The 25,101-nt window shown below is 55.0% G+C and overlaps 9 protein-coding genes across 9 annotated transcripts; 5 read left to right on the top strand and 4 right to left on the bottom strand.

Moving 5' to 3' along the window:
- Positions 1-12: 12 nt before the first annotated feature.
- On the top strand, positions 13-12,341 carry PHYSODRAFT_330063 (hypothetical protein; the record flags this gene model as incomplete). Its single annotated transcript, XM_009526654.1, has 13 exons — positions 13-174; positions 1,688-1,733; positions 1,799-1,965; positions 2,232-2,514; positions 5,806-6,416; positions 6,742-6,830; positions 6,918-6,971; positions 7,062-7,092; positions 7,162-7,300; positions 7,365-7,500; positions 7,591-7,654; positions 7,745-12,221; positions 12,295-12,341. 13 exons carry the CDS (start codon positions 13-15, stop codon positions 12,339-12,341), a joined length of 6,306 nt encoding a protein of 2,101 aa, XP_009524949.1.
- A 217-nt stretch (positions 12,342-12,558) lies between these two features.
- On the top strand, positions 12,559-13,668 carry PHYSODRAFT_497338 (hypothetical protein; the record flags this gene model as incomplete). Its single annotated transcript, XM_009526653.1, has 2 exons — positions 12,559-12,991; positions 13,073-13,668. The coding sequence occupies 2 exons, from the start codon at positions 12,559-12,561 to the stop codon at positions 13,666-13,668; spliced, it is 1,029 nt and encodes a 342-aa protein (XP_009524948.1).
- A 126-nt stretch (positions 13,669-13,794) lies between these two features.
- Positions 13,795-16,170, top strand: PHYSODRAFT_494082 (hypothetical protein; the record flags this gene model as incomplete). Its single annotated transcript, XM_009526652.1, has 6 exons — positions 13,795-14,299; positions 14,382-14,543; positions 14,612-14,650; positions 14,795-15,649; positions 15,729-15,809; positions 15,881-16,170. 6 exons carry the CDS (start codon positions 13,795-13,797, stop codon positions 16,168-16,170), a joined length of 1,932 nt encoding a protein of 643 aa, XP_009524947.1.
- A 126-nt stretch (positions 16,171-16,296) lies between these two features.
- PHYSODRAFT_405988 (hypothetical protein) lies at positions 16,297-16,593 on the bottom strand (the record flags this gene model as incomplete). The annotated part of the gene is made up of 1 exon (XM_009526651.1): positions 16,297-16,593. A coding segment is annotated over one exon (297 nt), but the record flags the coding sequence as incomplete, so codon positions are not given.
- A 279-nt stretch (positions 16,594-16,872) lies between these two features.
- Positions 16,873-17,541, bottom strand: PHYSODRAFT_496909 (hypothetical protein; the record flags this gene model as incomplete). Its single annotated transcript, XM_009526650.1, has 1 exon — positions 16,873-17,541. A coding segment is annotated over one exon (669 nt), but the record flags the coding sequence as incomplete, so codon positions are not given.
- Positions 17,542-19,227: 1,686 nt separating this feature from the next.
- Positions 19,228-20,766, top strand: PHYSODRAFT_496069 (hypothetical protein; the record flags this gene model as incomplete). The annotated part of the gene is made up of 3 exons (XM_009526649.1): positions 19,228-19,461; positions 19,549-19,759; positions 19,829-20,766. The coding sequence occupies 3 exons, from the start codon at positions 19,228-19,230 to the stop codon at positions 20,764-20,766; spliced, it is 1,383 nt and encodes a 460-aa protein (XP_009524944.1).
- Positions 20,767-21,459: 693 nt separating this feature from the next.
- Positions 21,460-22,568, top strand: PHYSODRAFT_330058 (hypothetical protein; the record flags this gene model as incomplete). The annotated part of the gene is made up of 3 exons (XM_009526648.1): positions 21,460-21,929; positions 22,090-22,463; positions 22,540-22,568. 3 exons carry the CDS (start codon positions 21,460-21,462, stop codon positions 22,566-22,568), a joined length of 873 nt encoding a protein of 290 aa, XP_009524943.1.
- A 187-nt stretch (positions 22,569-22,755) lies between these two features.
- On the bottom strand, positions 22,756-22,986 carry PHYSODRAFT_314013 (hypothetical protein; the record flags this gene model as incomplete). Its single annotated transcript, XM_009526647.1, has 1 exon — positions 22,756-22,986. The coding sequence occupies one exon, from the start codon at positions 22,984-22,986 to the stop codon at positions 22,756-22,758; it is 231 nt and encodes a 76-aa protein (XP_009524942.1).
- Positions 22,987-23,709: 723 nt separating this feature from the next.
- PHYSODRAFT_354448 (hypothetical protein) lies at positions 23,710-25,020 on the bottom strand. Its single transcript, XM_009526646.1, has 3 exons — positions 24,910-25,020; positions 24,741-24,816; positions 23,710-24,655 (listed from the first exon to the last, which is right to left on the bottom strand). Exons 1-3 carry the CDS (start codon positions 25,003-25,005, stop codon positions 24,054-24,056), a joined length of 774 nt encoding a protein of 257 aa, XP_009524941.1. The 5' UTR covers positions 25,006-25,020; the 3' UTR covers positions 23,710-24,053.
- Between the last annotated feature and the right edge of the window lie 81 nt (positions 25,021-25,101).

The following is a 25,101-nucleotide window of genomic DNA, read 5'->3' as shown; positions in this document are numbered from 1 at the left end:
AGACGAAAAAACATGGACAACCGGAAGGCGTATTTGAAGCGGAAGGCCGGCGATGGATGGGAGATGACTAAGTTTACAACTCTCCAGAATTGGGCTGCAGGGCGGCTGTGCCAGAGTCGAGATGAGTTCATTGGTGTGGACGCAACTAACGCTGCAGCCATGAACGCCCTGATCGTACTCGACGAATTTGAACATTTAGTTACTGTTGCGGGCGAGACAGTGCCCTCCATGGGAATTATTGTCACTTCCCGAGCTGTCTTTTGTAATGTTGCCCACGCTGGTACTTTCAACGGATGGGACTTACCGAATTCATTTCGGTGGTTGGACACTGGTTGATTGTGGTGGTGTTTCTGTCGAGCGATCCGGCGCGGATTACGTGCAGCGCTTTCGTCCTTGGCTCTACATGTTCGTGAGGACAGAGAGTGCTTTTGCGTACGAGCGCATGTTTCGGGCGCTTGTACAATATGCTGAAGTCTTTTTGGACGTTCAAGTGCGAGTATGCAGGGCCAGTATGGATCATTCAGACGCCATTGCGTCTGCGGTGGAGGCGGTGTGGCCCCACGCAGTAATTCTTACTTGTTGGGAGCACCTGCTGCGTCAAGTGCGCAAGCAGACGAAGTTGGAGAAAACCAAGGGGTTTCTTAAGGACACTGGGGAGCTGCAGATTCGACAACTTCATCTAACACGGTCGTTGAAGCGGTTTAGAGCCCTGGCAAAGCGAGTCGTGAAGTCGAAGTCGTGGCGCGACGAAGGGGAAATCGAACTCGCTAACTGGCTTCAAAGCGTGTATTTGACTCCGCGATGGGAGCGCTGGAGTGTCAATAGCTCCCCTGTTCCTGGCTTCCTTCCAACCCAGCAGCCAATCGAAAGTCACCACCGCGTCATTAAAGTCATCGTCACGGACTACAAGCAGTCTTAAACTCCGTGCTCCCAAGAATCCTACTGTATGATGCTACTAACCTAGCGTCCGGTCCGCATCTCCATTACGCCGAAGGTGTGTCTAGCAATGTGGCTGCGCTGTTCACAACCTTACTTACTTCATGCGTTGTTGTGTTTCTTCTATCTAGGTCCCCTGCCTGTTAATGCGATTATGAAGGCGAAAGAACAGCTACTTCTGCCAAATAATCATTGCGTCGCAAGATCAGGAACCCGCGTCCGCATCTTCTTCAACAGCGATAAGACCATGGTGCTTCCGGTCGCTGAACAAACCTGGCCGCTGCCCCCGTGACTGAAGCGAGAAAACCGGTATGTGAGTTCCCAGCTTTTTTACGGTTAAGTTGAACTGACATATTATTTCATGTTTTATTTGTGTTGTCATAGACTTAAAATCTCTTTGCTGGGGAGACTTGGTGCTATGGAGCCTATCAAAGATGCAGAAGTCTCCTTTCTATCGCTGCATCAAGTGACAGCGGAACGGCGGGCGCTCGGACAGATGCAGCCATTGACTCCACGCGCAAAATGGAGCTTCGAAGAGGTAAGTTTGTTTCAACATCACCTAGTGCCCGCCAATTCTAACGTTTTCGTTCACATTTACAGATAAACTCGATTCGCAATGTTTTTCGGTGCACCTGCAAGGGCTTTATGCATACAGGGTGGTTTTGCTCTCACGTGATAGCTTCGCTTGACTTGTTGGACAAGCTCTAAGTTGGTCTAGCTATGCAAAAGATCCCAATGCGGGGGCTACCAGGACGACCGTGCGCTTCTAAAGGAGGTCTACAACGTGATCAAGATCCGTACGATGTAAATCGACTGATCCAGCTCTTTTCCAAACACCCGGGGAGACCGCTAAAGTGGCCAGTGGTGCAGGAGTTTGATGTGGAGGATGGCGACAAAACGTACAAGGAGCATCGAGTTGGCCAAGTGGCAGGGTGTCGACTGTCAGAGACAGAAGGTGTGTACGTGTGGAGCGTCACCTTTATCCACGGCGACTCGCTCGAATATCAGGTTGAGGAGCTTGTCCACGCGGTGCGGCGGGCACATGCATTTGGCACTCAGTGAGCTCTAGCACAGATCATTATGCATTACATTCCTCCCCTTGATTTCTTAGCAACAGCTATTCATACAACACACACTGACTCGCTGTTGCCTCTATTCAGCACTAACTTTCTGTTGGAACCGAGAGCAACAGCTTTTACCAGTCCCTAGCCCTCGCAACAGGTATTCCTACAAAAAAGGTCGGCAACAGGTGAGTCAGTGTTTGAGCAACAGATATTAATTAGCACCCCCGTCAGGTGGACTGCACGTACAAAGCCATTCTCGCCGCATCTGACATGGCCGACGTACGCGCACTGTTTGGCAGTCTCGAGAGCGCTGTCCGGTTGGAGGGCAGCGGGAGCCTCGAGCATTCTGTGGTTGACATCGGGATCTTCGAGTGGTTCGGAGTGAACTCGCGCGACAGCGGCAACTCGGCTGCATCGAGAAGTGAAGGCACCACGGCCACACAACAGGAGCCCTCAACCCGCATTAAGAGCAAACCAGGACCAGTGTTGTACGAGCCCGGCACCTTCAGCAGCGGTGCCGATTCACACCAGCTAGACGAGGATGCAAGCTAAGGCTCAGAAAAAAACTACTTTGTGTGGAGCGAGCGAAGTTGGTCAGTAACACTGAAGAAGCAAGAGAAAGAAACACGACACGTCTTATCTTGATGAAGCTGTCTGAAGAAGCTTTCAGCAGGTACATGTATTAACCCTTATATACATGTACTCAAAACATGGAAGTAGCTTTGGATGAGGCGACGCGGGCATACAAGTAGCCTGCCCCGGAGAAGCTGGGCACAACAACCGGCCGAAAGCAGGAGGAGACGGTTGGTAGCCAAAGATAACAGACATCGTCAATCCCCGTGCGCGAATCCAGTAAGCTCGCGCTGAGGAGACCGGTCGCTTGCTGCACGACGCGCTGTACATAATACTTACCGGTTACAAAACACTTCCCTAAGCGTGTTTACAAGATAGATACTGTATTCCTATGGCAGCATCAATCCTGGTACGGGTTGGGGTGACGCCCTCCCGGGGAGCGGCGCCGCGGCGTCGTTCTCGAGGGCGCTAATGCGGCTCTGCCGCGGGCGCCCTCAGTTCTTAGACGGACAAGGATGTGAGGCTAGTGCCTCTGGGCTGAGTACTCGACGCGGGTAATACTGATCGTGCCGGAGAAGACAGTAGGAGCTCGATTAGTGGCCGCCCACTATTGGAGTTAGTGGTGTGGACCACGCTTGGAGAGTGCAGATCACTTTTTCCCTAGGCGCACTAACGTTTACAAGTACAACAAGTACAAGTATGGCAGCATCAATTGCTCAACCATACACTTTGGAGCTCAATATTTGGTTAATTAAGCAATTGATGCTGCCACAGGAATGCAGTATCTATTCTGTAAACACGCTTAGGGGGGTGCTTCGTGACTGTTACTTCCTTGTACGGCCTGCGACTGCGTTTGGTTCATTATCGATCGATGTGCTATTGCAGCTGCGGACAGAAGACCGAGTTTTTGGTGTATATTTTCACGCGCGGCTTCCGACAACCGAACCATTTTGCCGCCCAAAACATATGCGTAACAACAGTGTTTCGCCTTACATTGCTTGGAACTCACCCAAGCTAATCTGGGTGAACCGAAGTTAACACCGTCGCAGCAAGTTCACGCAGTTGATGTCTGTCAACACGTTCACGAGCCTGACGTTGCTGGACGATACGAAAATGGCGCCGATGTATTCGCGTCAGCTCTGTTAGATGTACTTATCGGCCAGCAAACTATATCGAGCGGCAACAGAGTCCAACTCCACAAATGATTCTGTCGCGGACGCAAAATGGCATCTTCTGCTCGTGTTGTTTGCGGGATACTAGCCTTGCTCTTTATCACAGCGTCCTCGCTTGGTCACTCACAACAATGACGGGGAATTTAGGAATCCAATCTCATTCTCGTCCGCTCGTAGGAGATGCAGCAGTCTCAATACATGGGGTCATCTAGCGTCGTTGCCCATGTAAACCCCGTGATAACAAACACCAAGTGATTCGTTAACGACATTATCGAGCGCGACATCAGTACAAAAACGTACAGCGGGGATATCTCACTTCTTGTATGACCGTGGTTCTGTGGCTGCTGAGGCCCAGTCTCATCAAACTACTGCACATGTACTCGGGCCGACTACCAGGCTAAGCTGGTATAATACATGTAACACGGAGGAGAAGGTGCAACATTGGCGCCAGGCAGCCATGTATTCTTCGTACGCTGTACACTGTACAAAGTTTGATCATGTGATGCACTTTTAATTTACGGGAACATATCGGAAATTACCGAATAATACCCCGGGCACCCTCGCGTTTTCAAACAAAATCTGATAAATTACGTATATTATATGCATAAATATGCTTTCGACAATAAGCCCACAAAATTATACTTGATATTTGAATTGAAGTAACCATGTAACCCTGGGCTACGCAGTGGGTTACGTTTTAGAGGGTACTATACGGGTACGGGGTATTATTTGGGAATTTACGTTAATTACTGGTTTCCCAACCAATCTGGCATTACTCTGGGCTGGTTCTCCAATCTGGTCCCGACCGGAGATCCAGCCCGAGGGAGGACCTCGGCCGTGAGCCTTGAGCCCCATTGAGTTAGTGACTGACGGAGGCTCACTTACTGTACTGAGTCGCAGGAGTCCTGTCAGGACCAGATTGGAGAGCCAGTCCGGTGACTCCTCTCTTGATGTGTACGGACTCCGTGCTACATGTACGGAGGCGACTAGCCGAGCGCCGCCGCTACGCGGCGGATAGAATTTATATTGTAGTTAGTTGTTATGCACCCGTTCCGCTCGCCTCGTCGGCTCGCTGCACTACTCGCACGGTTACGTTAATTAATAAATACAGAGGCCGGGGCGGGTCCTGCGGCCACGCAATATCGTATGGGGGGGGGGTCGCCTTCGGCGACGGGGCCGCCGTCGCTTCGCTCGGCAGCCTAAGTACGATTATGTGGACCACCTTTAAAGTGGACAGGGTGTGACGCAGACGGACAGATCTCTCCACAGAGCCGGGCTCCTGGGCTCTTGGGTGAACCCAAAAAGTCGCGAGCTCGGGCTCCTGGGCTCTTGAGTTCAATAGGTTAAGTGAAAGGAGCCCTCCAGAACTGTGAGCCCTCGTTAAGGGCTCCCCTCACCTGTGTTAAATATCTCGCTGATGATTGGCCGTCATTGAAGTATCTCCAGGTTCTAACCTGAAAAGGCATAGGAAAGAGGGCTTCTCCTTGAGGGGAAGGAAGGACTATCGGCGACGCTGGGGTGGCCTCGGAGCGGCTGTACACATATGAGCGGCGCGAGATCTTCTAGTGTGGCGATCTTTGAGCTCGATCTTCTAGCGTGGCGCATCGATCACGCGAAGTTGCTCGCCTTGAGTCTAGGTAAAATTGGCCAATCAGATATTACTATGAAGAGCCCGTCATAGATTTGAAGCTAAATTTGGGGAGCCCTGGAGGGGAGCCAATGGGGAGCCCGAACCAGGGCTCCTTGATCTCGTACTTACCATGAGGGAGTCCATTTTGTGCGACTTTTGGCTCTCGTTTTAGGGGGAGCCCACTTTTGAAGTAGACGGGCTCGGGCTCGTAGAAGGTGTGGATCTCTCTATTCGCCGAGTTGCCTGCGGTGCAGGGCCTGCACTGCATCGAGATTACGATCCAACAGTATGTGTGCTAACCTCATACATGGTAATACATGTGTACGGGTGCTTGCAAGGTGGCTGCTTCCCACCTCGAAGCTTAAGATTTGCGGACCAGAACATGTAAGCTGCATCTTGGAAGACCCGACGGGTGGCTATGATACTGTAGCGGACGACGTTGGCGACCCTGGTGACAAGGTTCCTCACTTTCCAAATCGCGTCGAACAAGACAACCACTCCTCTTCCTCCTACCTCGACACCATGACCAAGTTCTTGCTCCTTTGTTTGGTCGCGATCACTCTCCTCGTAAGCGGTGACGCAATCTCGGCGCCTGCCCAGAACAAGCTGGGCCAAGTGGCTCCCGCGGGGGTGAACGACGCTGTCCACGCCGACATCACCACCAAGCGGTCACTACGTGGCCTCGAGGAGACGCTCGACGCTGCCGACGAAGAGAGGGGCCTGCCGGAGCTGGCCACGAAGCTCAGGACGTGGGTCTCCAACTCGAAGCTGGTGCAGGCGGCGGCGAAGCAGGGGCAGACGCTGGACCAGAAGCTCCGCGTCGCCAAGGCCTCCATGCTCATCAAGCTCAAGGTGTCGGACGAGGTGCTGTACAAGTTCAAGGTCCTTCCCGACGAGTACTTCCTGGCCAAGGGCCTGGACCCCAAAATCAAATTCAACTCCAACTCGGCCTCGGCGGTGGAGAGCAACCCCGGCTTGGCGCAGTGGTTCGCGTACACGAAGTCCTGGAACGACCTGGAGGCGAAGGCCAAGTTCAAGATTGTACCTGTAGCATAAGCGCAGCGGCCAATACTGTAGCAGCATTAAGTAGATTGGAGCTCTTCAAAAGCTGGAAGTACACACCACTGTAGCCGTGGTACTGGAATGCACGCTGAAAACAACATAAAATGCAGCTTTCGACCTCAAAAACTCGATTTTCATCCGGTCTCGACAGTCGACTTCATTGTGCTGTCGACCAAGGCGAACGCCGATTGGTTGATATATATTATGTTGCTCGAATGTTGCGCTAACACGGCTTTTGGTGACTTTACGACGCCACACGCCGCATAACGCCACCTTTCCTGGCGCATCACTTTTACTGCGGCAGTGCTGGAGCATGGCGGACGCGGCTCCCCCGCGCCTCCGCGGCACCATCTGGAAGCGCAACGCTGGCATCCTGCGCGCCTGGCACAGTCGGTGTGTGAGCCTCGGGCGCTGCCGGCCGCGGCAGAACCTGGTAATTCTAATACACTTTCTTTTCTTTTATGCGTTTTCGTGGTGCAGAGCGGCGGTGGTGACGGCCGAGGGCTTTTTACTCTACAAGAAAAAATCGGATGGGTACAGTAATTCAAAACATTTTACTTTACTTTATGCACCTGCTTGCAGTATTTTGATTTTTTTTATTGTTTACTTACCAACTGGTGACAGGGGCAAGACCAAGGAGATCGACCTGGTCAAGGTGAGACCTGGTCTCGTGTGTGCCTGGAGATTTTATGCTAACATTTTTATATCTTTTTATTGTTTTCAGGCGACATTTGCTGCCTCGATCGCGCAGACCAACGGGTACTACTACTTCGAGCTGCAGTATGGGCCCACGCAGGTCGCGATTGGGTTTCCGGCGCTGGAGGAGGCGCGACTGTGGCTGAGTGGCATGATGGAGGCGGCTGGTACTTTACGTCTGAATTAAAAAATATTTTTGCGTAGAGTTGGGGGACTGACGAGATGATGCAGACGAAAACAGTGCGGGGCGACGCGCGTGGATGGCGAATCTGCGTCGGATGTTGACACTCAAGCTGCGTGACCGACGAGAGCTGGTGCCGGCGATGGCGGACCGCGACTGGTTCAGTGAATGGAACTTCTGTCTGAGGTGAGGATTTAGATACAAATTCCGTGGGTCGCTGTTGTTTCGTCGGGAAAAGTGTGTGCTGATCCGGTTGCGGTTGGTTGCCACTGGTAGATCACTGAAGAATGATAGAGAGCCGATCGCTGCTCGACAGAGACGACTGAAGCGGCTGCATACGGTGCGGTAGGATCGATCGATCTTGTTGTTGGGGGTCAATTGTGTCTAAACATTGTTTCCTTCGAACAAAAAAAATTAGATCTGGATGCAGTTCGAGCTGTTTACGGAAATTCTGGCGGAGATTTTCTTCTCGTCGGTGCAGCAGCGAGATTCTCGAGGAATCGCTCGCATCGAATTGTTCGAACGGGCAGCAAGTGACTTCGCCCTGAACGGCGGGATCGACCAACGGGCAGCAGAGTTTTCTCAGAGTGCAGGAGCGCCACACCCCAGCTTGGTGTCGTCGATGTCCACTTCGTCTCTTACGTCCACGACATCAAATTTGGGCATTGACAACGACCAAAGTGCGGGAAGCGCTTATACGAAGCGTGACGACGTGGATGAGATGAAACTCGCTGGAATCCGATTGGAGTTTGCGTCCAAAAGTTGGCAGGGACACAAGCGTCTAGCGAAAGAAACCGCACTATTCGCCAGGTTCCGCTCGCTGATTGAGCTCTTCCTCTCGGAAAGTGCGACCGAAGATGGGAAGCTGCCTGGGGCTCTGCGTGCAGTATTGACAAAGCTTCCGTCCTTCCCGCTCGTCTCGGCGTTTTCGATTCGTGGAGTGAGCGTCGTCGCTATTGCTGAGCCCCTCAGGAGCGAACGCTCGACGATCGCGACAATTGACAACCGCGACCTTGCCGGGTTGAGCATGGCGCTCCGTGACGCCAAGATGTTGCGGTACTTCCCATACGAAGAACTGCCTGAGCTGGTAGTACGGAAATTCCCTGGTAATGTGGCGCCAACTCTGGTGAGGGTACACCCGCGTTACGACAATGTACTTGTGAACTCGCTACGATCGCCAATGGTGCACGGCGTTTTGATCCGAGCGGTGCATGGGGTGAGTGACGATAACAAACGGGTTGAACTGCTCTCTGCTCTTGACGTGAAGGAATTGGTGCGGACGAAGGAGCCTCACTGGATCCCGTATCTGGATCTAGTATACTACCAGCTGGGCAACGGAGCCTCTCCTGTCGAGAACCTGGCTGCCAAGGAATTTCTGCTTAAGACCAGCAGGTACTCAACAAGCCAGCCGCTGACTGGTGACATTGTCATCACAGTCGATGCAGAGAAGAGCAAGTTGCTGTTGGATCTGCCTGAGGCGTTTGTGAAGAAGCACGACGTGGACATCCACCCCCTTGTTCGGAAGCTCCAGGGCGTCAAGAAGAACAGCGCCATCTTCGCGCTGGCTGCTTCAAGCCCGACATTTGCCAGGAGCCAAAATGGACGATCCCGTCCAGTTGATACAGGTGTGCACGTTGCCCACGAGTATGAAGACGGAGTGAAGAAGCTGTTTGTGCAACACATCAAGGAGTTCGCAGCGCAGCTCGTCACGCTTGGAGACACACCCGAGGCTAGAACAGCCGGGTTTGGAGCAACTGGAAGACCGAGAGCGCCTACTTGGAATCAGTCTCAGGGAGGAGCACCATCTCGCGGTCGCTTGACCCGGTCCAACACGCTGTCGTCTATGCCTCGACCTGAAGATATCTTCTCGTCATCAACAACTTCTGCTACTCAACACACTGAGTTTGAACCGATTACTCAGCCGCCTCTGCGTCGACGAATGTCGTCACTGAGCTCCATGGCTCAAACGCTAGGAGCAAGTGGATTACCGGACAGCAATTCCGGCACGTACGTTATTGACACGCTGCATCTCCGCCAGACGATGCGAGAGGGCGGCGTCAACATGCGCTTCTTGCCACTGGTATTCCAGTATCTAAGCCGCCGTGACCAACTGGGCGTTCAAGTTCTCGTTGCTAGCGAAATTGTGGCTCGACTGGCGAAGAATTTGTTCCGGTACCGCATGCTCAACGAGGATACAGGGAAGACAAGCCGCTGGAAGTCGAGGAAATCACGACTGATCAAGTTCATTGACTCCATCATGCACGGTCTTTTCCACAAGAACCTCCCTGATGGGCGATGCGCGATAGTGGAGTGCTTCGGGGACCAGTTCTGGGACATCGACGGCCCCATCATGTACTCGCTAGGAGCCTTTTCATCCAGTTTCGCGATGGATACGAAGACTCAGAACCAAGTGGTGAACTCGTCCAGCTCCTGCCTGGACAAGTACCGCGACCTGTTGAAGGTGAACCCTGCCATGTTATTCAACAGTTTACTACACGTCTTCCAGGCGCGGCTGACCAAGTCGATTCTGCCCGAGTTGCACGAGAACCGCTTCGTGTCTGTCCCCTTCCTGCGTACCGAGGACGACCTGACGTTTAACTACGAAGAAGACGACCCGAAGCTCGCCATGAAGATCCACCAAGGTCTGCTATGGAGTAACCTGCAGTTCTTCCGCGTACAGTTCGAAGCCTTGAAGCCCGAATTACCCGTCTTAAACGACGGAGAGCAAACCAACACCAACAGCAAGGGTAAGCTGGGCGTGTGGACGGAATTGACGACGTGGACTCAGTACTACCGGATGCTGTCGCAGATCTTCCGACAGAGTTTGAGCCGTCCTCACCTCACACGGCTGGAGAAGGCGATTCAGTCCTGGCAAGACTTGACCGCGGTTCGAGCGCATCTGAGCTTGGCGCTTCGTGCTGCAGCCGCTCCTTCGTATCACCCGTCAGGGAACAGCAAGGTATCGGCTGTCATTCGAGAGCACTGCAGCTTCGCGTACCTGCGCATGGCCTCCAGTAAAGCGCTGTTTCCTATCGAGTACAAGCTGGCATTGCGCTGTCTGGAGCTCGTGAGCTCCGGCGAAGAACTGGCCAAGGCCATGGAGGAGTGCGACGAGCTGCTGGAGTGGCTGAGGTTCTTCTACCGACCAGCGAACCCGTCGCAGTTTGCCAAGGGCTCGTCGTCTCACCCCGTGTATTCCATTCAGTTCTCAACGGAGCAGAGGGAGCTGGAAGATCCGACACAGGAGAACGCGTTGCTATTCTCTTTGAGAGAGCGATTCAGGCGTCAGCAGTCTCGCCAGTCGTGGATGTCGGTCATGTTGAGTGTCGACGCGTACTGTCGCCGAATAGAGGCCATGAGGCGGGATCCAGTGGCTGACGCGGCCACGAGAGCTGTGTTGTGTGAGATGGGGTTCGCCTCGCGTATGCCGTCTGCCCCTCTAAGTCCAACAAGCACCTGGGAGAACGGGTCTGTAATGGACTTGACAGCGTCTGGGACTGAAAAGTACCAAGCGTCTTTCAGCTTCAACCCCGAAGACTCCTCAATGCTGCCATCCATGTATTCGTCACGAGGAGATGCGCTGTGGTTCATCGAGTGCTTCTTCCTCCCCCCGCTGGCGAATAACTCGCTGCTCGTCGCAGGAGACGCACTGGTGAACAACGAAGAGATCTCCAGTCGAATGACGAGCGTCCGTGCTGGCGCCGCGGACGAAGGACCCGTTCCTGGTCTCGCCTTGGTCTGGGGCAAGCCACTCGGCTTATCACTGGACGAAGAGGCCCACATCAGCCAAGGGGGCCGCTCTGCGACGCTATGCCTGCGCCCAACAGCCGAGAACGCGTCTCCAATCCGCATGGCCTCGTTTCCTCGTCCTTTGCGTCGAGTGGTTCAAATCGCCTGTGGATATCGCCACACCGCCCTCATCACTGACGACCGACACTTGTACACGTTCGGCCACGGCGAGTGCGGTCGACTGGGCCATGGTAACCAGGAAGACTGCACGGAGCCGGTATCTGTGGGATATTTTACCAGTCTCATTGAAGCTGAGGGCGTCGACGTTGGTGGAGTTGTCGAGGTCTCGTGCGGCCGCGAACACACCATGGCGGTGACTGCGAGTGGAGATCTGTTCGGCTTCGGTTGGGGCGAAGCGGGTCGCCTTGGAACTGGTGAGACCGGCAGCAGTTTGTACCCGACGCGCGTGACGGATCTACAGAACATCGCTGCGGTAGCGTGCGGACGGGAGCACACGCTGGCGCTGACGAGGAAAGGCCGAGTGTTTGCGTTTGGCGCGGGCTTCGGTGGGCGTCTGGGCAATGGCAGCGAGACGGACGAGGAGCTGCCGTTCGCAGTGCAAGGGCTGGAAGACTACCGGATCGCGGCCATCGATGCTGGAGAGTGCCATTCGTGTGCTCTGAGCACTGAAGGAGACGTGTTGACGTGGGGGTTCGGCAGCTCTGGAGCGCTGGGTCACGGCGACCGCGACAACTGTTTAGAACCGAGGCGTATCGAAGGACCGTGGACTGGGAATGCTATCGATGGAGAGGAGAACCAAGCGAGCGAGACGTCGGTGGTCTCTGCGATTGCGTGTGGGAGTTATCACACGCTAGCGGCTACGAGTGACGGAGCTCTCTATGGCTGGGGCGACGCTGCTGCCGGACAGCTGAGCGTTGAATACATCACGGCACCGGAGATGGTCGTGCTTACGCCGCAGAGAATCCGCGTGCCGACCAATTCGGGCATCCGAAGCGTTGCGTGCGGTACCTTCACGTCGGCCGTGTGCACGAACCAGGGCCACCTCTTCCTATGGGGGTCGCCGGCTGCAGGGAACGGAGCCCCCTTAGAAGTTGACGATGCGCGGGTCAAGAGGATCGGCGTTCTGGGGGAGTTCGAGTTCTCACAAGTCGCATGTGGTACGGTTGTGTATGTTTTTTTGTTCGTTCGCTGTCTGGTTGAAGCTAACTGTGAATTTTTGATATGAAACAGGAGCGTATCACGCTGTAGCTATCACCCGAAAGCTCGAGTACTGCTAGGTGGCCACCCCCTCAATGTGGTCGCCACCTCTCCATCCATGTAGGATTGTTTGTTATTCATGCAATTCTTGCGAGTTGACGTGCGTTGTCCGCTTCCATTCTCGAAAATAGCTTACGTGTGACTTACAGCGGAGCAGTCCAGTCGAAGCAGCCAGCGAAACTGCCCACTTGAGTTACTAAGCGCGCATTGCATTGCAGCTTGAAGGCCATATCGAATATGACCGCGCCAGCGTCAAGTGACAGCGCAGCAGGAAGCACGGGGCGCGTGCTGCCCCAGCTTCGGTTAAAGCGACCAAGTCCAGCCCGAAGCGTCCTCACTCCGCCGCGCGGGACACAACCCCCGCTTCAAGTGTCCCGACTGACGAGGCTGAGCGATGCCGCCGCGGGGTTCCCGTGCGCGCGCCTGGTCGAGTCGTTCCTGTACTTCTGGACTGTAGTGGCGAGCATGCTCGGCATCGTCCTGGCCTGCCTCGTGCTCTACCTCATGTACTTCAAGGACGGCGGGAACCTGGCGCCGGTGCTGCCGTTCTGCTTGGCTGCGTATGGGGCTCTAGCCATCACCGTTGCGTCGGCCTGCGGGCTCTACGGTCTGCTCCACCACCGGAGAATCGTCACGGAAGGCGGACGCAACTACTCGCTCGGAATCGTACGTGCTCCTTCCTATCAGTTGGTTACCTGGTAGTACGACCTCTAACCATCGGCTACTGTCTGTCTGTAGTTTGTGTTCCTAGGGATCGCAGGGGCCATCGTCGTCGTGGTCGCTGGAGCCATGGCGCTGTCGCTCGCCCACGTCGTCGAGTTGGCTCAAGACGAAGACTTTTCAAGCGACCGAGTGGCAGTTCTAGAGACCAAGCTCATCTCCAAGCTGCACGACCAGGTGGCCAAGAGCAGCTCCGCGTGGCGAGAGGTGCAGAACGAGCTCAAGTGCTGCGGATACGACCAAGCCAGCACCATCCAGACGTACCTGAGCGCGACTTCCTCGTGGAACTCCAGTGCACAGTCGGAGCTCGAGGGCGTGAACGCAGTGGGAGGCAGATACTGCTCCACTCGAACTGCCGAGTGTCTGAGGACGACGTCTGAGGCGCATTGTCCCGTGTCGGGGCGCGGCTGGTGTCGCCTCGAGCTGCTGCAAGTGGCGCACGACAACTACTCGCTGCTCAGCACGTGCGCGATCACGTTTGGAGCCTTCCAGCTGCTCTTCAGCCTGCTCGGTGTGTTCACGCTGCTCTGCGACGTGCGAAGGATAAGCGGGTCGTCTCCGATCTACGAGATCCAGCACCGGATGCTGTCCCCAATCCAACCAAGCGCCCCAAATGCCGAGGACTAGAGGAGGTGTAGGAGTATTTCTCGCTAAGGACATTGAAATGGAGGATGGATGGATGGAAGACTTTGAACTCGTTTGGTGGCGACTCTCTACAGTGAAAGGTCGGCCGGCGACGAGTCCAGCGTAGCGATGCCTCGCGCTGCGGTCAAAGCTTCATCTCCGACTGCTAGGCACAAGCCTCCGTCTGCAGCTTCAGAAGCGTCGAAGACTCAAGAGACTTCACGTGTTGTTAGTCCTGTCGTGGTACCGCCAGTTCATTCGGAGCCGCATCCAGCGACGCCAGTGACCCGAACGAGGAAGCGAGTGGTGCGACGACCCAAGTATCATGAGACGACCAAGTTCCTCGAGCGAGAGTCGTTCAAGGGGCTGGCACCGACGGATTCGGGTCCGAATAGTGCGTGGTTTCCGGGTTCGACGCTCGGAGAAGCGTACCGTGTTGCCAGTACCTTGTTTCGAGCAGCACAGCGAGCGTCACTGGAGACGCGACCTGTTTCGTGGGGGTATGGCTACACGGATGGGGCTCTGGGGCACCACAACACTCGACGCGTGGTGGAGATGAAGCGACTGGCGATTTTCCGCCGTGCCATCGTCCGAGCGGTCTCGGCTGGAAATCGACTGAGCCTCTTCCTCACTGGTAAGGAAAGTGATTGAAACCTGAGAGGTTACTAGTTGTCATCGCCTCATTGTTTTTGTATTGGTGTGGCTTGTTAGCGCAGATGACAACCGAGTTTTCCAGTGCGGGCGCTTGTTCATGAAGCAGGACGGCTGCAAGATGTGGAAGCCCGTCGAGGTGACTATGGCGAGTGTCGATGCCATTTCTACTGGAGTGACTATCGTGGCTGTGGAGTCTGGACACCTCGCAGCGTATGCACTCGATGGTGAGTTATGGTGTTGTAAGGGGCTTAAGGCTGAAGGGTTTTGTGCTCACTCAGGCTCTTCACTACAGATCAAGGTCGTGTGTACTCGTGGGGGACGCAGATTTTCGGTCAACTAGGGCACGGCGAGGAATTGGAGCTAGCATCCGCATTGAACGCTGCTATTGGCGAGAGCGATGCAATCGTTGAAGGTGAAGATCCTCCTGGGAAGCAAAGTGAGGAAAATTCTGCCAGTGAAGCGGAGGAAGATGAAGAAGAGGGAGAACCAGTGCCCAAGGTTGTCATCGTGGAGAAAACCCCTCGACTGGTGGAGAGTTTGGCTGACAATCGCATCATCAAGATCTCCGCTGGGAACCACTTCGTAGTCGCGGTCTCTGCAACTGGAGCCGTCTTCTCCTGGGGAAGAGGGTGCTTCGGTCAGCTTGCCAACGGGGGCGTGGTCGATGTAAGTACTCCAGCAAGAATTGAATCTCTGAAAGACTACGTTACGGTTGATATCGCCGCTGGATCGAGTCACGTACTGGGCGTGTTTCTGCCACGAGACGAGCGTCCTCCCTCAAATCAACACGAGCCCTCATCTCCAGCGCAAACCAGCGAGTCTGCAGCAACAGAGCGATCGGTTGTGATGGCGTGGGGGCGAGGGAAGCACGGATGTCTGGGCTTGGGAGGGTCCAACAATGAGTTGCTACCAAGTGAGAACGCATTCTTCCGAGGCTTGGGGGCGACCAAAGTTGCTGCTGGAGCGGATCACTCGCTGGTTCTGTGCTGCGTCGGCGCTCACACGTTCCTGTACGCTTTCGGAGGCAACGAGCTCGGCCAGTTGGGCGTCGCATCGAGTGCCGACCACGTCGACATGCCGTCGTTTCTGGATGAATTCGTCAATGTTCACGTTGCAGACATCGGGGCGGGGGCACAGTACTCTGCAGCTCTCACGGGAGATGGCGAAGTGTTCACTTGGGGCGACGCTCGCTACGGGAAGACTTGCCGAGCTGACGGACGGACGACGTTTGTGCCCTGGCAAGTTGATCTACCGAGAGCGATCCCCAGCAGCAGCTTCGTCACCCAAATATCGATTGGAACACACCACTCGTTGGCTCAACTCCGCCTCAGTACGTCGATTGAACTTGCTGTGGATAAAATACGCAGAGTATTTACAATGAGACTGTGCTTTGCTATGCTACTGTGCAGGCGGTGAAATCGATAGGTGGAGGAAGTTCCCGTTAGACGGCGTTGACTCTGCTGTACGCCACGAGGAGCAGGGAAGCAAAGGTCGGTCGGTGGATTGGGTGCTGCTGATGCGTCCATGAACTGGAACTAACCTACTCAACTGCTGTCCGTAGTCTCCTTGTGTTATTGCAAGAGTTCCCAGACCACGACGCGGAGTGTGCTCGGCATCTTCGTGCAATGTGAGACGTGTCGAGTATCGCCGCTATGTCGGGTGTGCTGCCGACGGTGTCACGCTGGGCATGTACTTAAGCCTGCTGCGGTTGGGCGAAGTGTGCAACACGCTTGTGTCTGCTCCGAAGAAGGAGCAAAACTTGGAGCTTCCTGTTTATTCGCTACGCGACTCCCATTTGCCATCCCAGAAGAAAGTGAGGGGACAGCGTCAGTAAGGCGGACCAGGCAGTAGATAGCTGCAGCTTAGAGGCCAAAAGCCACGATCACGTCGCTAGAATATTGAAATCGACACCTGGAGATGACAGGCAGCGCAACTGTTAGGCCGATACTTGACCACATTATTTCCCATCACAAATTGCGTACCGTAGTGCTTGAGCGTTAGATGCAAGATCGTGATGGTCCACACGAAGAGATAGCCTTGCAATGCGGGAGCGTGCGCCTCGAGTACAAACGCGAGTTGATACAGCGGTGAAAAGCCGAACTTGCGTCTCAAGAGCACGAGGAGCGCGCCGAACGAGGCGAACTCAATCACGCCGTAAATCATGATGTTCATCACTGTCGTCTTCAACTTCTGCTCAGTGATTGACGCTGTGTGCGGGTAGTAGGCTGCCACTGGTAGGTGGAACAACACGACAAGGTACAGCAAGTACAGCATCGGAACTATAAACTCGATGTACTCAGCCAAGAGAATGTACTCGGAGTGGAAAAGCGTCTGGAGCGCGTCAACTGCGACTTCTTCGTCATTACTCGAATCTCCGCCGGTCTTACCAAATTCTAGCGCTGATTCAATCGCAGGGCTTGTCTGGAGCTGTTTGAAAGAGGTTATAGTCGGCACTGGTGAGTTGAATACTCGATTAGGCGCCCCTGAGTTGCGTTTGGCAGCGGCTTTGGACGAGCATCGACGGTTTGTAAGTTTATCGCTCGCGAATCTTCCCGACTTGGACAGATCGTCCATAAACCCTGAGCTGTCCTTTGAAAGCGGGAGTGGAACCGGAGCAAACAAACGAATCCGTCGATAATGTTGAGTAGATGACGCCTCTCCGTTACACCATTTTCGCAACAGTGCAGGTACATCCTGGAGATAATGACCCATGGATGACTCATGGCATGGTCGGACACTTCCTTTGTGGTGGAAAATCGCACGAAGAGAGAGCAGCACGTGGAAACTATCCGTCGCCATGATGATCAAAGTCGTGACGACCGACTTGGACGCTTGCATGCAGATAGCGACGTAGTAGACGTTGAACAGGTCCACGGAAAACACCACGACCGGTCCGACGTATTCGTGGTAGCCCTTGGCAGCATTGGCGATATTCTGTTTAGTACAAAACTTGAGCAGCGGCATCACAAAGATGAAAATCGTCTGCTGAATCCCCGAGAGCTGATTGAATATCGCGCTGAAAATCGGGTAGCATACGGCCACAACTCCCTGGCTGGCGATGATGACGAGCTGATCCTTGAACTGCCTGCAGAGCGTCGGTGACTGAGTCAACTTTCGTGGTCCCACGACCAAAACCGTGAATAGTGAGAAGAAAATCACGAAAGGGCCCACCACCAGCACATAACCGAAAGGAGTGGGGAACGTCCACACGGCGGCAAGCATAATGGCCATTAAAACACTGCAAGTTGCTGTACCCACTGCAATTTTAACGGCTCCAATGATGGAGATGGTTCCCGTACTTGAAAACCCACCCCAATCCCCTCGGTGGTCATTGCGAGTAGCATTCGGATCCAAACCGCGTAATTTGCCTGCCATCCTTCTGAAGGGGGTTCCAGTGGGATGTAGTCGATCGCTAGCGCTGAGAGCAACGCTGGGAGTGGAGCGAAGAAGCAAACGGCGAGAACGCGAGCGAGTGAAGTGCGCTCGTAGTAGTCGCGGAAAGACAGCAAGCGCTCGACGGAGTATTGGCTGCGATGCCCGATCTGACTTCGGTGCCATAACGCAGAGATCTGGTGCTTCAGTCGTTGCAGCCGAGAGGTTTGGTCACATTCCGAGGGTGTCTCGGGACCGACTCGGCTCGCCATAGTGGAGCGTCTGTCAGGCAGAGCCTGGAATCGATGAAGACGTTCTGCTTTTATTTTTGCACGCGAATAGCCTTGGACGTTGGTTGCGGGTGGTCCTTCGACGAGCGCTCGGAAGCTGGGTGGTTTAAATTACCTACTCAAGATTGGAAACTGTTCAGGCACAATTCACTGAAGCAGAAGTGTCACGCTTCCTATTGCTGCCCCGCATGACTCATTGTGGAGTTCTCTACGACGGCGCGAAAGCACCAATCCTTTCCACAGCAGCACTGCACGGTACAATGCGTACGTATAGAGTCTACTGTAGCATGTAGGAAATGGTATAGCTCCCCAGAACGATAAGAAAAACACCACGTGACGTACCAATGCTGAGGTGCTGTAGGGCAACTTCAACGTAAATGACAGCCAAAACTCTTCCGCCGTGCACGACAAAGACCGCACTGCGGCTGGACGACTCGCGGTCGCGACCTGCAAGGCGCCTTTGAACGTCGCTGGTAACGATCAGAGACCGAACATCGCGCGTGTGCCGCCACTTGGTGGCGAGACACTTTGGCCACTTGTGATGTGTGTCGGCCACCCGGCTGAGAAGAACAGCACTAGCGAGCTATAGATGTACTAGGAGTAATACTGTGCAATGCATGACACGCACGCAATGCACCTGCAGACCAGGCTAACATTGTCGGTGGTGCCAATGCATTGCTGCGGTCGGCTTCCTGTAAAAAGGGTACTTTTTGCGCCGGACTTTTATGGGTCCAACTACTTTTATCCCAAATGACAAAGGGGTACACATTCAGTCTGACAGGCATGTTGGTATTCACCAACCTCTCCATATCATGGTACCCATCATGTATTGCAGGCTCCATTTGGGCACAATGATCTGCCGTGTCGTGCAATCGCGGATCTGAACTTCTCTCTCTTGCTTCCAGTATGCTTCAAAAGGGTCAAAAACAGCGCGTCAGCGTGCCCCTTGATGTGCAAAGCCCCAATTTGCGCGTTGAAGCAGCCCTGGTCTCTTCGAGCGGGCGATCTCGGTGCCACAAACGCGCCGCGGCCTGCTGGCGTCAGTAAAAGCCTGTTCTGGAGACCATCTGCCACGCGCAGTGATGTCCGCCTCTCTAGTCGGAACGTGCCATTTTCAATCAGGACTCCGAACGGCTCCGAGTCTTGATACCAAAGGCTCCGACAGCACCGCAGTGTACTTAAGTACTAGATAGCCCAACCAGCGAAAAAGCCCTCGGACAGGAAAAAAACAAGCTAGTTGACAACCATGACGAATGCGCTGGACGACTACGCGCACGCGACCACGACGCGCAACATGGACGAGAACGTGACGACGCTGCCGTACGACGAGAAGGACGACCTGGAGTCGCTCAAGGCGCGGCTGCAGCGCCGCAAGAAGCCCATCTACGCGGGTCTGGCCTTCCTGGCGGTCGTCGTCATCGGCGTCACCGTCGGCGTCTCGGCCAAGGGGAGCTCCACCGCCAACACGGAGTCCGCTCAGGTGCGTCATGCCCACCACCTAATATAGGTCTGCCGGATGGACCCATTTGTTAACCCGTCGTTCTGTGATGCTGTATCTACTGTTAAGCAGAAGGACACTGTGCAGTCCACCTCGAGCGGTGCGAGTGACGCCACCAAGACCGGTCAGCAGACACAGGTGGACAGCGACGCTAGCGCCGTCCAGGCCGCCAAGGACGCGGCCACGTCGTCCCAGAGCTCGGACTGGAGCTCGTACAGCCGCTCGGGATCCGCCTCGGACTCGGTCGCGGGCGAGGCCTCCGCCGGTCAATGGTCGCTCAGTAAGTCCACAGACCCCAGCACTATTGCGTTATCTGGTACTTTGTACTGACGCGTTGTTGCCATTGCAGACTCGACGGACGGTTCGTCGTCTACGCCGACCCCGACGCCTACGCCGACGTCCACTGAGGCCACGCAGAGCTCGTCGTCGGGCGAGGCGCTGGCCTACAGCATCGTGGACTTCGACTGGACGGACGCGTCCAAGTGGGAGTACGCCAGCGGCAGCTCCGTGTCCTCGGACATGGTCACGAGCAGCGGCATCACGCTCACGCCTTTGAACAGCAAGGAGCCGATCCGCACCATCGAGGGCTGGAGCGGCGAGAAGGTCGTGTACATCGAGTGGGAGCGCTCGAGCACGAGCGACACCAACATCTGGATGCTCAACACCAAGCTGCAGGACCAGTTCGCCACGGGCAACGGCTGGCCCTACTGGGGCGAGCTCGACCTCTTCGAGATGTTCACGCAGGACGCGAGCGACCACCCGGCGTACGACTACAGCGGCTTCGGCGGCTTCTCGGACGTGTCGAGCTACGGCCAGCTGACCATGCACATGGGCCCCGCGACGGCCGACGGCAGCCCGTGCTTCTGCCCCGCCAGCCCGTCCAAGAGCGCGTGGTACGACAATACGCAGCCCATGACGTCCGGCTGCACGGCGCAGTTCTCCAACAACGAGAAGAACTCGATCGCGGCCGTCTGGGGCTCGGACGGCAACGGCCAGTTCATCCAGCTCATCCAGAACCCGACCATCACCAAGGGCGGCAAGCTCAACGGCAAGGACACGTACGACGTCGGCACGGGCAGCGGCGGCGTCACGTCCAAGATCTACAACAACGCCGAGCTGTTCTGGGGCGTGGACGCGACGGACAAGTGCGCGACGGCCGGCGGCCACGACGCCACCTCGGGCTTCCCCTTCTTCGAGAGCTTCCGCATCATCCTCGAGGAGCAGAAGAAGGGCGACTCGAGCGCCTCCTTCACGGTCACCAACATCCAGATCTTCTCCAAGAACTAGATGCCGTCGGAGGTGAGGTGAACAGTTTTTGCTTGGCCTACGTATGCTTGTTAATGAAGGCGACCGGCGTCCGACTAGTGTGGCGTGCACTAAGCGTACCGGTAGAATGAACAGGTGGCTGATGCGCAGGAACATCAGCCAGCACCAATCCTTTCAGGTCGTCTAAGTAGTGAATCGCGCTTTCATCGAAGTAGTATGTATAAGTTCTTAGTCACGAACAGCACGGCTTGTTGCTATAAATTGTCCACGCCGACAGACCTACGGTTTTGCCGAAAAGCTATGACGAGAGTCGCGACGGAGCCAACTTCGACCCATCGACCGCAAGACACTTGGTGCGCCGCAGTCGCGTCCTCATGGCATCGCTGCCACATTGGGGAACGAAGCGAGTATTCCGTGGAGCGACTACTCGCTTTTCGCGACTACTACCAGCGTACTTCGACCACGAGGGTCTTCACCGTTTGCATCCTGTCTCCAGTTCCATCGTTGCTGACGGCCCTCCTGCTTGACTGCCTCCACTTCAACCCCCTTCAGCTGGCTGGCAAGCCAACTACGCAGCTTGGATTCGACTACTTTTTGCCATGACGTTTGCGTCTAGGTGGTTTACCAAGTGCGAGGGGTCATTGAACCAAACTTCATCTCAATAGCTGGAGCTGCGAAAATTGCACTGCCCACCGCGTCTTGTGCGTGCTAACGATGATGGTCTTAACAGCTACATGGAAATTCCCCACTCCATTCGGCTATATCCTTATCATCGGTCCGTACGTGGCGTTTTTCTCTTTCTTCACGGTGTTGGTCATCGGCCCACGCAAAGTTTTGAGCTCCTTGGCATTGCGAGAGGAGTTGAAGTCGGAGTTCTTCATAATTTCTAGTCAAGGAGTCGTGGCTGGGTGCTTTGCAATTTTCAGTGCCGTCTTCAACCGACTATCAGGCATCCAGCAGACGGCGTTCATCTTCGTGATGCCCATGATCAAGTTTCTAACCAAGCAAAACATTGCAAACGCCGCTGAGAGGTTTCACGAGTACATGGCTCTGATCGTGGTTTTCTCGGTGGATTTATTCAACGTCTACTATGTGGCAATTTGCATGCAGTCGTCGAAGTCAGTTGGCACGACGCTGATCAAATCGCCGATATTCGAAGAAATTGATGAAGCAGAGGAAAAGCGGTGGCCTTGAGCCGAGGGCAGCAGGATCAGCATGGATTAGTTCGCCAAAGCAACACCAAATCTTCCCAGCCAACGCTTCAACCTCTGCAAAAACGTCCTCGGGTACGCAAGGAGGGGAGTCCATTTCATCACGCGCTGGATCCTCCACTTTAAATGAGAGAGTGGTCGAGGATTCGCTTCAAGCTCTTTTCCACGCGGAGTACATTCTACTGGCCGAGTACATCGAGTTCACCATTCCACTGTTCTACGCCCCGTACCTCGTGGCGATTTTCCACCTGCCAGTAGGGGCATTCTACCCTCCTCACACCGCGGCGACAACAGCATCTAAACTGGGTGAAACAGTGACCAGCATCTTGATCTACTCTGCAGTCGAGTTTGTAGCTTTCGGCGCGCTTCTCGTTCTCTTGAGACGAAAATTCGGGCTTCATCCTCTCTACCAGTTGGCATTTGTACTGGAGACCCACGCGCCTGCCATCCAAGGCCAGCTCTTCCTCTGGACGATCACGATCCTGCACCTGACGCTGCAGCACTACGGTACGGACGCACTCTATAGGTCTGCTCAACAGGTGAAATCTTTCCTACCCCCCCCCCTTCTCCTTTTGCCTCGCAGGAGTCGACTTCAACATTCTAACAACATGACACTTTTGGGATAATCCCGGATAGTTGGCATTATAAATTAGATACGGTAACCTCACAGCTTCTGTCGTCTTGGCGTGTGGTGGGGGCCCTCCGGATACGAATAATGATGAGTGCAGCGCTTGCGTTCGTGGAACTTGACTTGAGAGTTGGCTTCCCTCTCTTGAGTGATGCATTGCTGCTTCTTGGCCTAGAGGAGGCTGCTGCGGCGTCGACGGCGACGTCGATCCTCCGTGGGGCTCTCGCTGTCGCTGATGCGCGTGACGAGCGTGTCTCGTGGGCGCATGTGCTCGACGATCTCGCTGTCCTCGGACGGTCGGCACCGGCGGAAGATGCTGCTGCTGCGGCGCTCCTTGAGCTCGACGCCGTCGTCGCTGCCGACGGACAGGCGCTTGTCGCTGCGGTGGAACGGGTGGCGCATTGTTGGCAGTGGAGTGGACTGGGGGAGGGGGTTGGTGGCTTGAGCTGTGCGAGGCCAAATGCGAAGTGAGGCGAGGAAGGAGGTGCGAGGGCGTAATGCAGGAAGTGCGCAATGCTCGGACGGCAACATCCGCGCAATCATTCCGCGTGCATAGTAAAGACAAGTGACGGGTGATTACGACGAGCGTCGGACACCGCAGCCAAAAAACCAAATGGATACTTTGGTGTACTGTAGAAGCCTTCTGGGAAGTTGCTTGGTGCTGGGCAGGCGCCATCTGAAGAGCGCAGGGAGAATGGAACGCCTTTATTTGCCGCTGCTGTAGTGTGTGGCTATGGGGGTGGAGATGACGGGCATGTTGCCGATGTGCACTTGTGCATTTTGCGGCACGTGGAGGTCAGACTGCCGCTGTCGCAGGCGGTCTCTCGGGATGGAGCATCCTCCTTTTGAGACCAGCATTTTTGCTGGAGGTGACGGCAGTCGAGTGAGTGGGGGCGGCGCGTCAATCTGCTGCTGCAGACTTGTGCCGGGCGTTCGTGAAGTGAATCACCTCAAGTGATACACTATGTATCATACACATGAACGACACCATAAACACACACTGTCGCAGTCTCACCTCAGCCGTCTCGATTTGCGCGGCCAAGTGCCGTCAACGGAAAATGCAAAACATTCTTGCCCAGGACACGTCGGGTCTGGGTGTTGCTGCCACCGTCGAGCTTGGTAAATAATGTGAAGTTCACATTGTTAACGCGTGTAGATGCAGATACATGGGTCGACTCGTACCTATATATCCACTTTTCCTTTTGCGCAACAGCGCCGAATCGGTCGGCGACCTTCATCTAGGTTCCGGTGCTCGACGTCCTACCACATCCTGCGAGACAAATAGCTTCATCGCCGTATGCACAACTGGCAACAACGAGACGCAGGCAGTGCAGTGCATACGCCAAAGCCACCAGGTAGCCCAGCAACAACTTGTACACGATGATTGCAATTGGTATGGTGCTGGTAGCAATAGCAACATTACAGTGAGCACCCGCTGCTTCTGCTGCTTTAAGAGGGGGGAAGCAAGCCTACGCCTCCAGCGACACGAAGAGCTTGCCGGCCATGGACTTGAGGTCACTGAGCGAGCTCTTGACGTTCGACTGCAGCGACCTGGCAGGCCGCGCGCCTTCCCCTCCCTTCCCGTTCCACAACCTGCCCAGCCACTCTTCCAGTGGCGTAAAGTCGAACACCTTTTCCATCTCCTCCCTCTTCTCCTTGGACACATTGAGGCACTGCAAGTCGGAGACCACCTCCCAGTCGCCCCCGCCACTCGTGGACGTGGCGTCCGAGACCAGGAGCCAATTCGCCTCGATGTCCTCTTTGCTGCTCTGCTGGCAGCACTTTTGGGTACATTTAGGGACTTCTTGCGCCACCCCACGCGATTTTAGGTCCGCGTAGTAGGCGTCCCATTTTTCACTGGAAAAGTCGAAACACTCGGCAAAAGCCTTCAACTTGCCGTACGAGCTCCAGGGCACCGACACGCGGCCAGACATGACCATGCCCGCGATCTCACTGGCCGTGGCCTCCCCCGAGTACATGTAGAGGAAGTCTGCCAGACTCACGTAAACCACGGCCACCTCCGGCAAAAATGGGTCTTGTGGGTGCAACGTGGTGTTATCCACTTCCAGTCCTGTTGCCAATGTATGCAACGGTTATGACAATATTATTCTCTGAAAGTAGAATATGAAGAAAATATTGGCGTGAGGTGTAGTTACCACGACGCATGTCGATGGTGCGCATGCATGCGATATTTTCCTTGTCGTTGGGAGACGCGCGGAACATGAACGTCACCTGCAGGAGGAGGGAGAAAATCAATATTGGCACGGTTAGCACTAGCCTAACTGAGCCGGTTAACACTAGCCTAAACTTTAGAGACAGACGCACCACGCCGCGGAACTCGGCACCCGGCAGCTTGGCGAAGCGCAGGAAGTCCATGAGCTCGTTCAGCTTGGCCAGCAGGCCCTCGCACACGGCGGCCATGGCGGCAGCAAATGGAGAGGACGCTTCGTCTCCACTCCACCGTTTTTAGGTGAAATTCTGAGAATATTTTTTACTTTTTATTAGCCAATTATCGGT

The sequence above is a fragment of the Phytophthora sojae genome, assembly GCF_000149755.1.
Source record: "Phytophthora sojae unplaced genomic scaffold PHYSOscaffold_3, whole genome shotgun sequence".
Taxonomy (NCBI): domain Eukaryota; phylum Oomycota; class Peronosporomycetes; order Peronosporales; family Peronosporaceae; genus Phytophthora; species Phytophthora sojae.
Note: the sequence above shows the minus strand (reverse complement) of the source record. Positions and strands in the feature narration are given on the sequence as shown.

Bases quoted from the DNA above. Each gene is read 5' to 3' on its own strand.
- PHYSODRAFT_354448 (XM_009526646.1), bottom strand. From the start codon at position 25,005: ATGGCCGCCGTGTGCGAGGGCCTGCTGGCCAAGCTGAACGAGCTCATG. The intron at 24,817-24,909 runs GTGCGTCTGTCT...CTCCTCCTGCAG, and splicing joins GTGCCGAGTTCCGCGGCGTG to GTGACGTTCATGTTCCGCGC. The intron at 24,656-24,740 runs GTAACTACACCT...CATTGGCAACAG, and splicing joins CACCATCGACATGCGTCGTG to GACTGGAAGTGGATAACACC.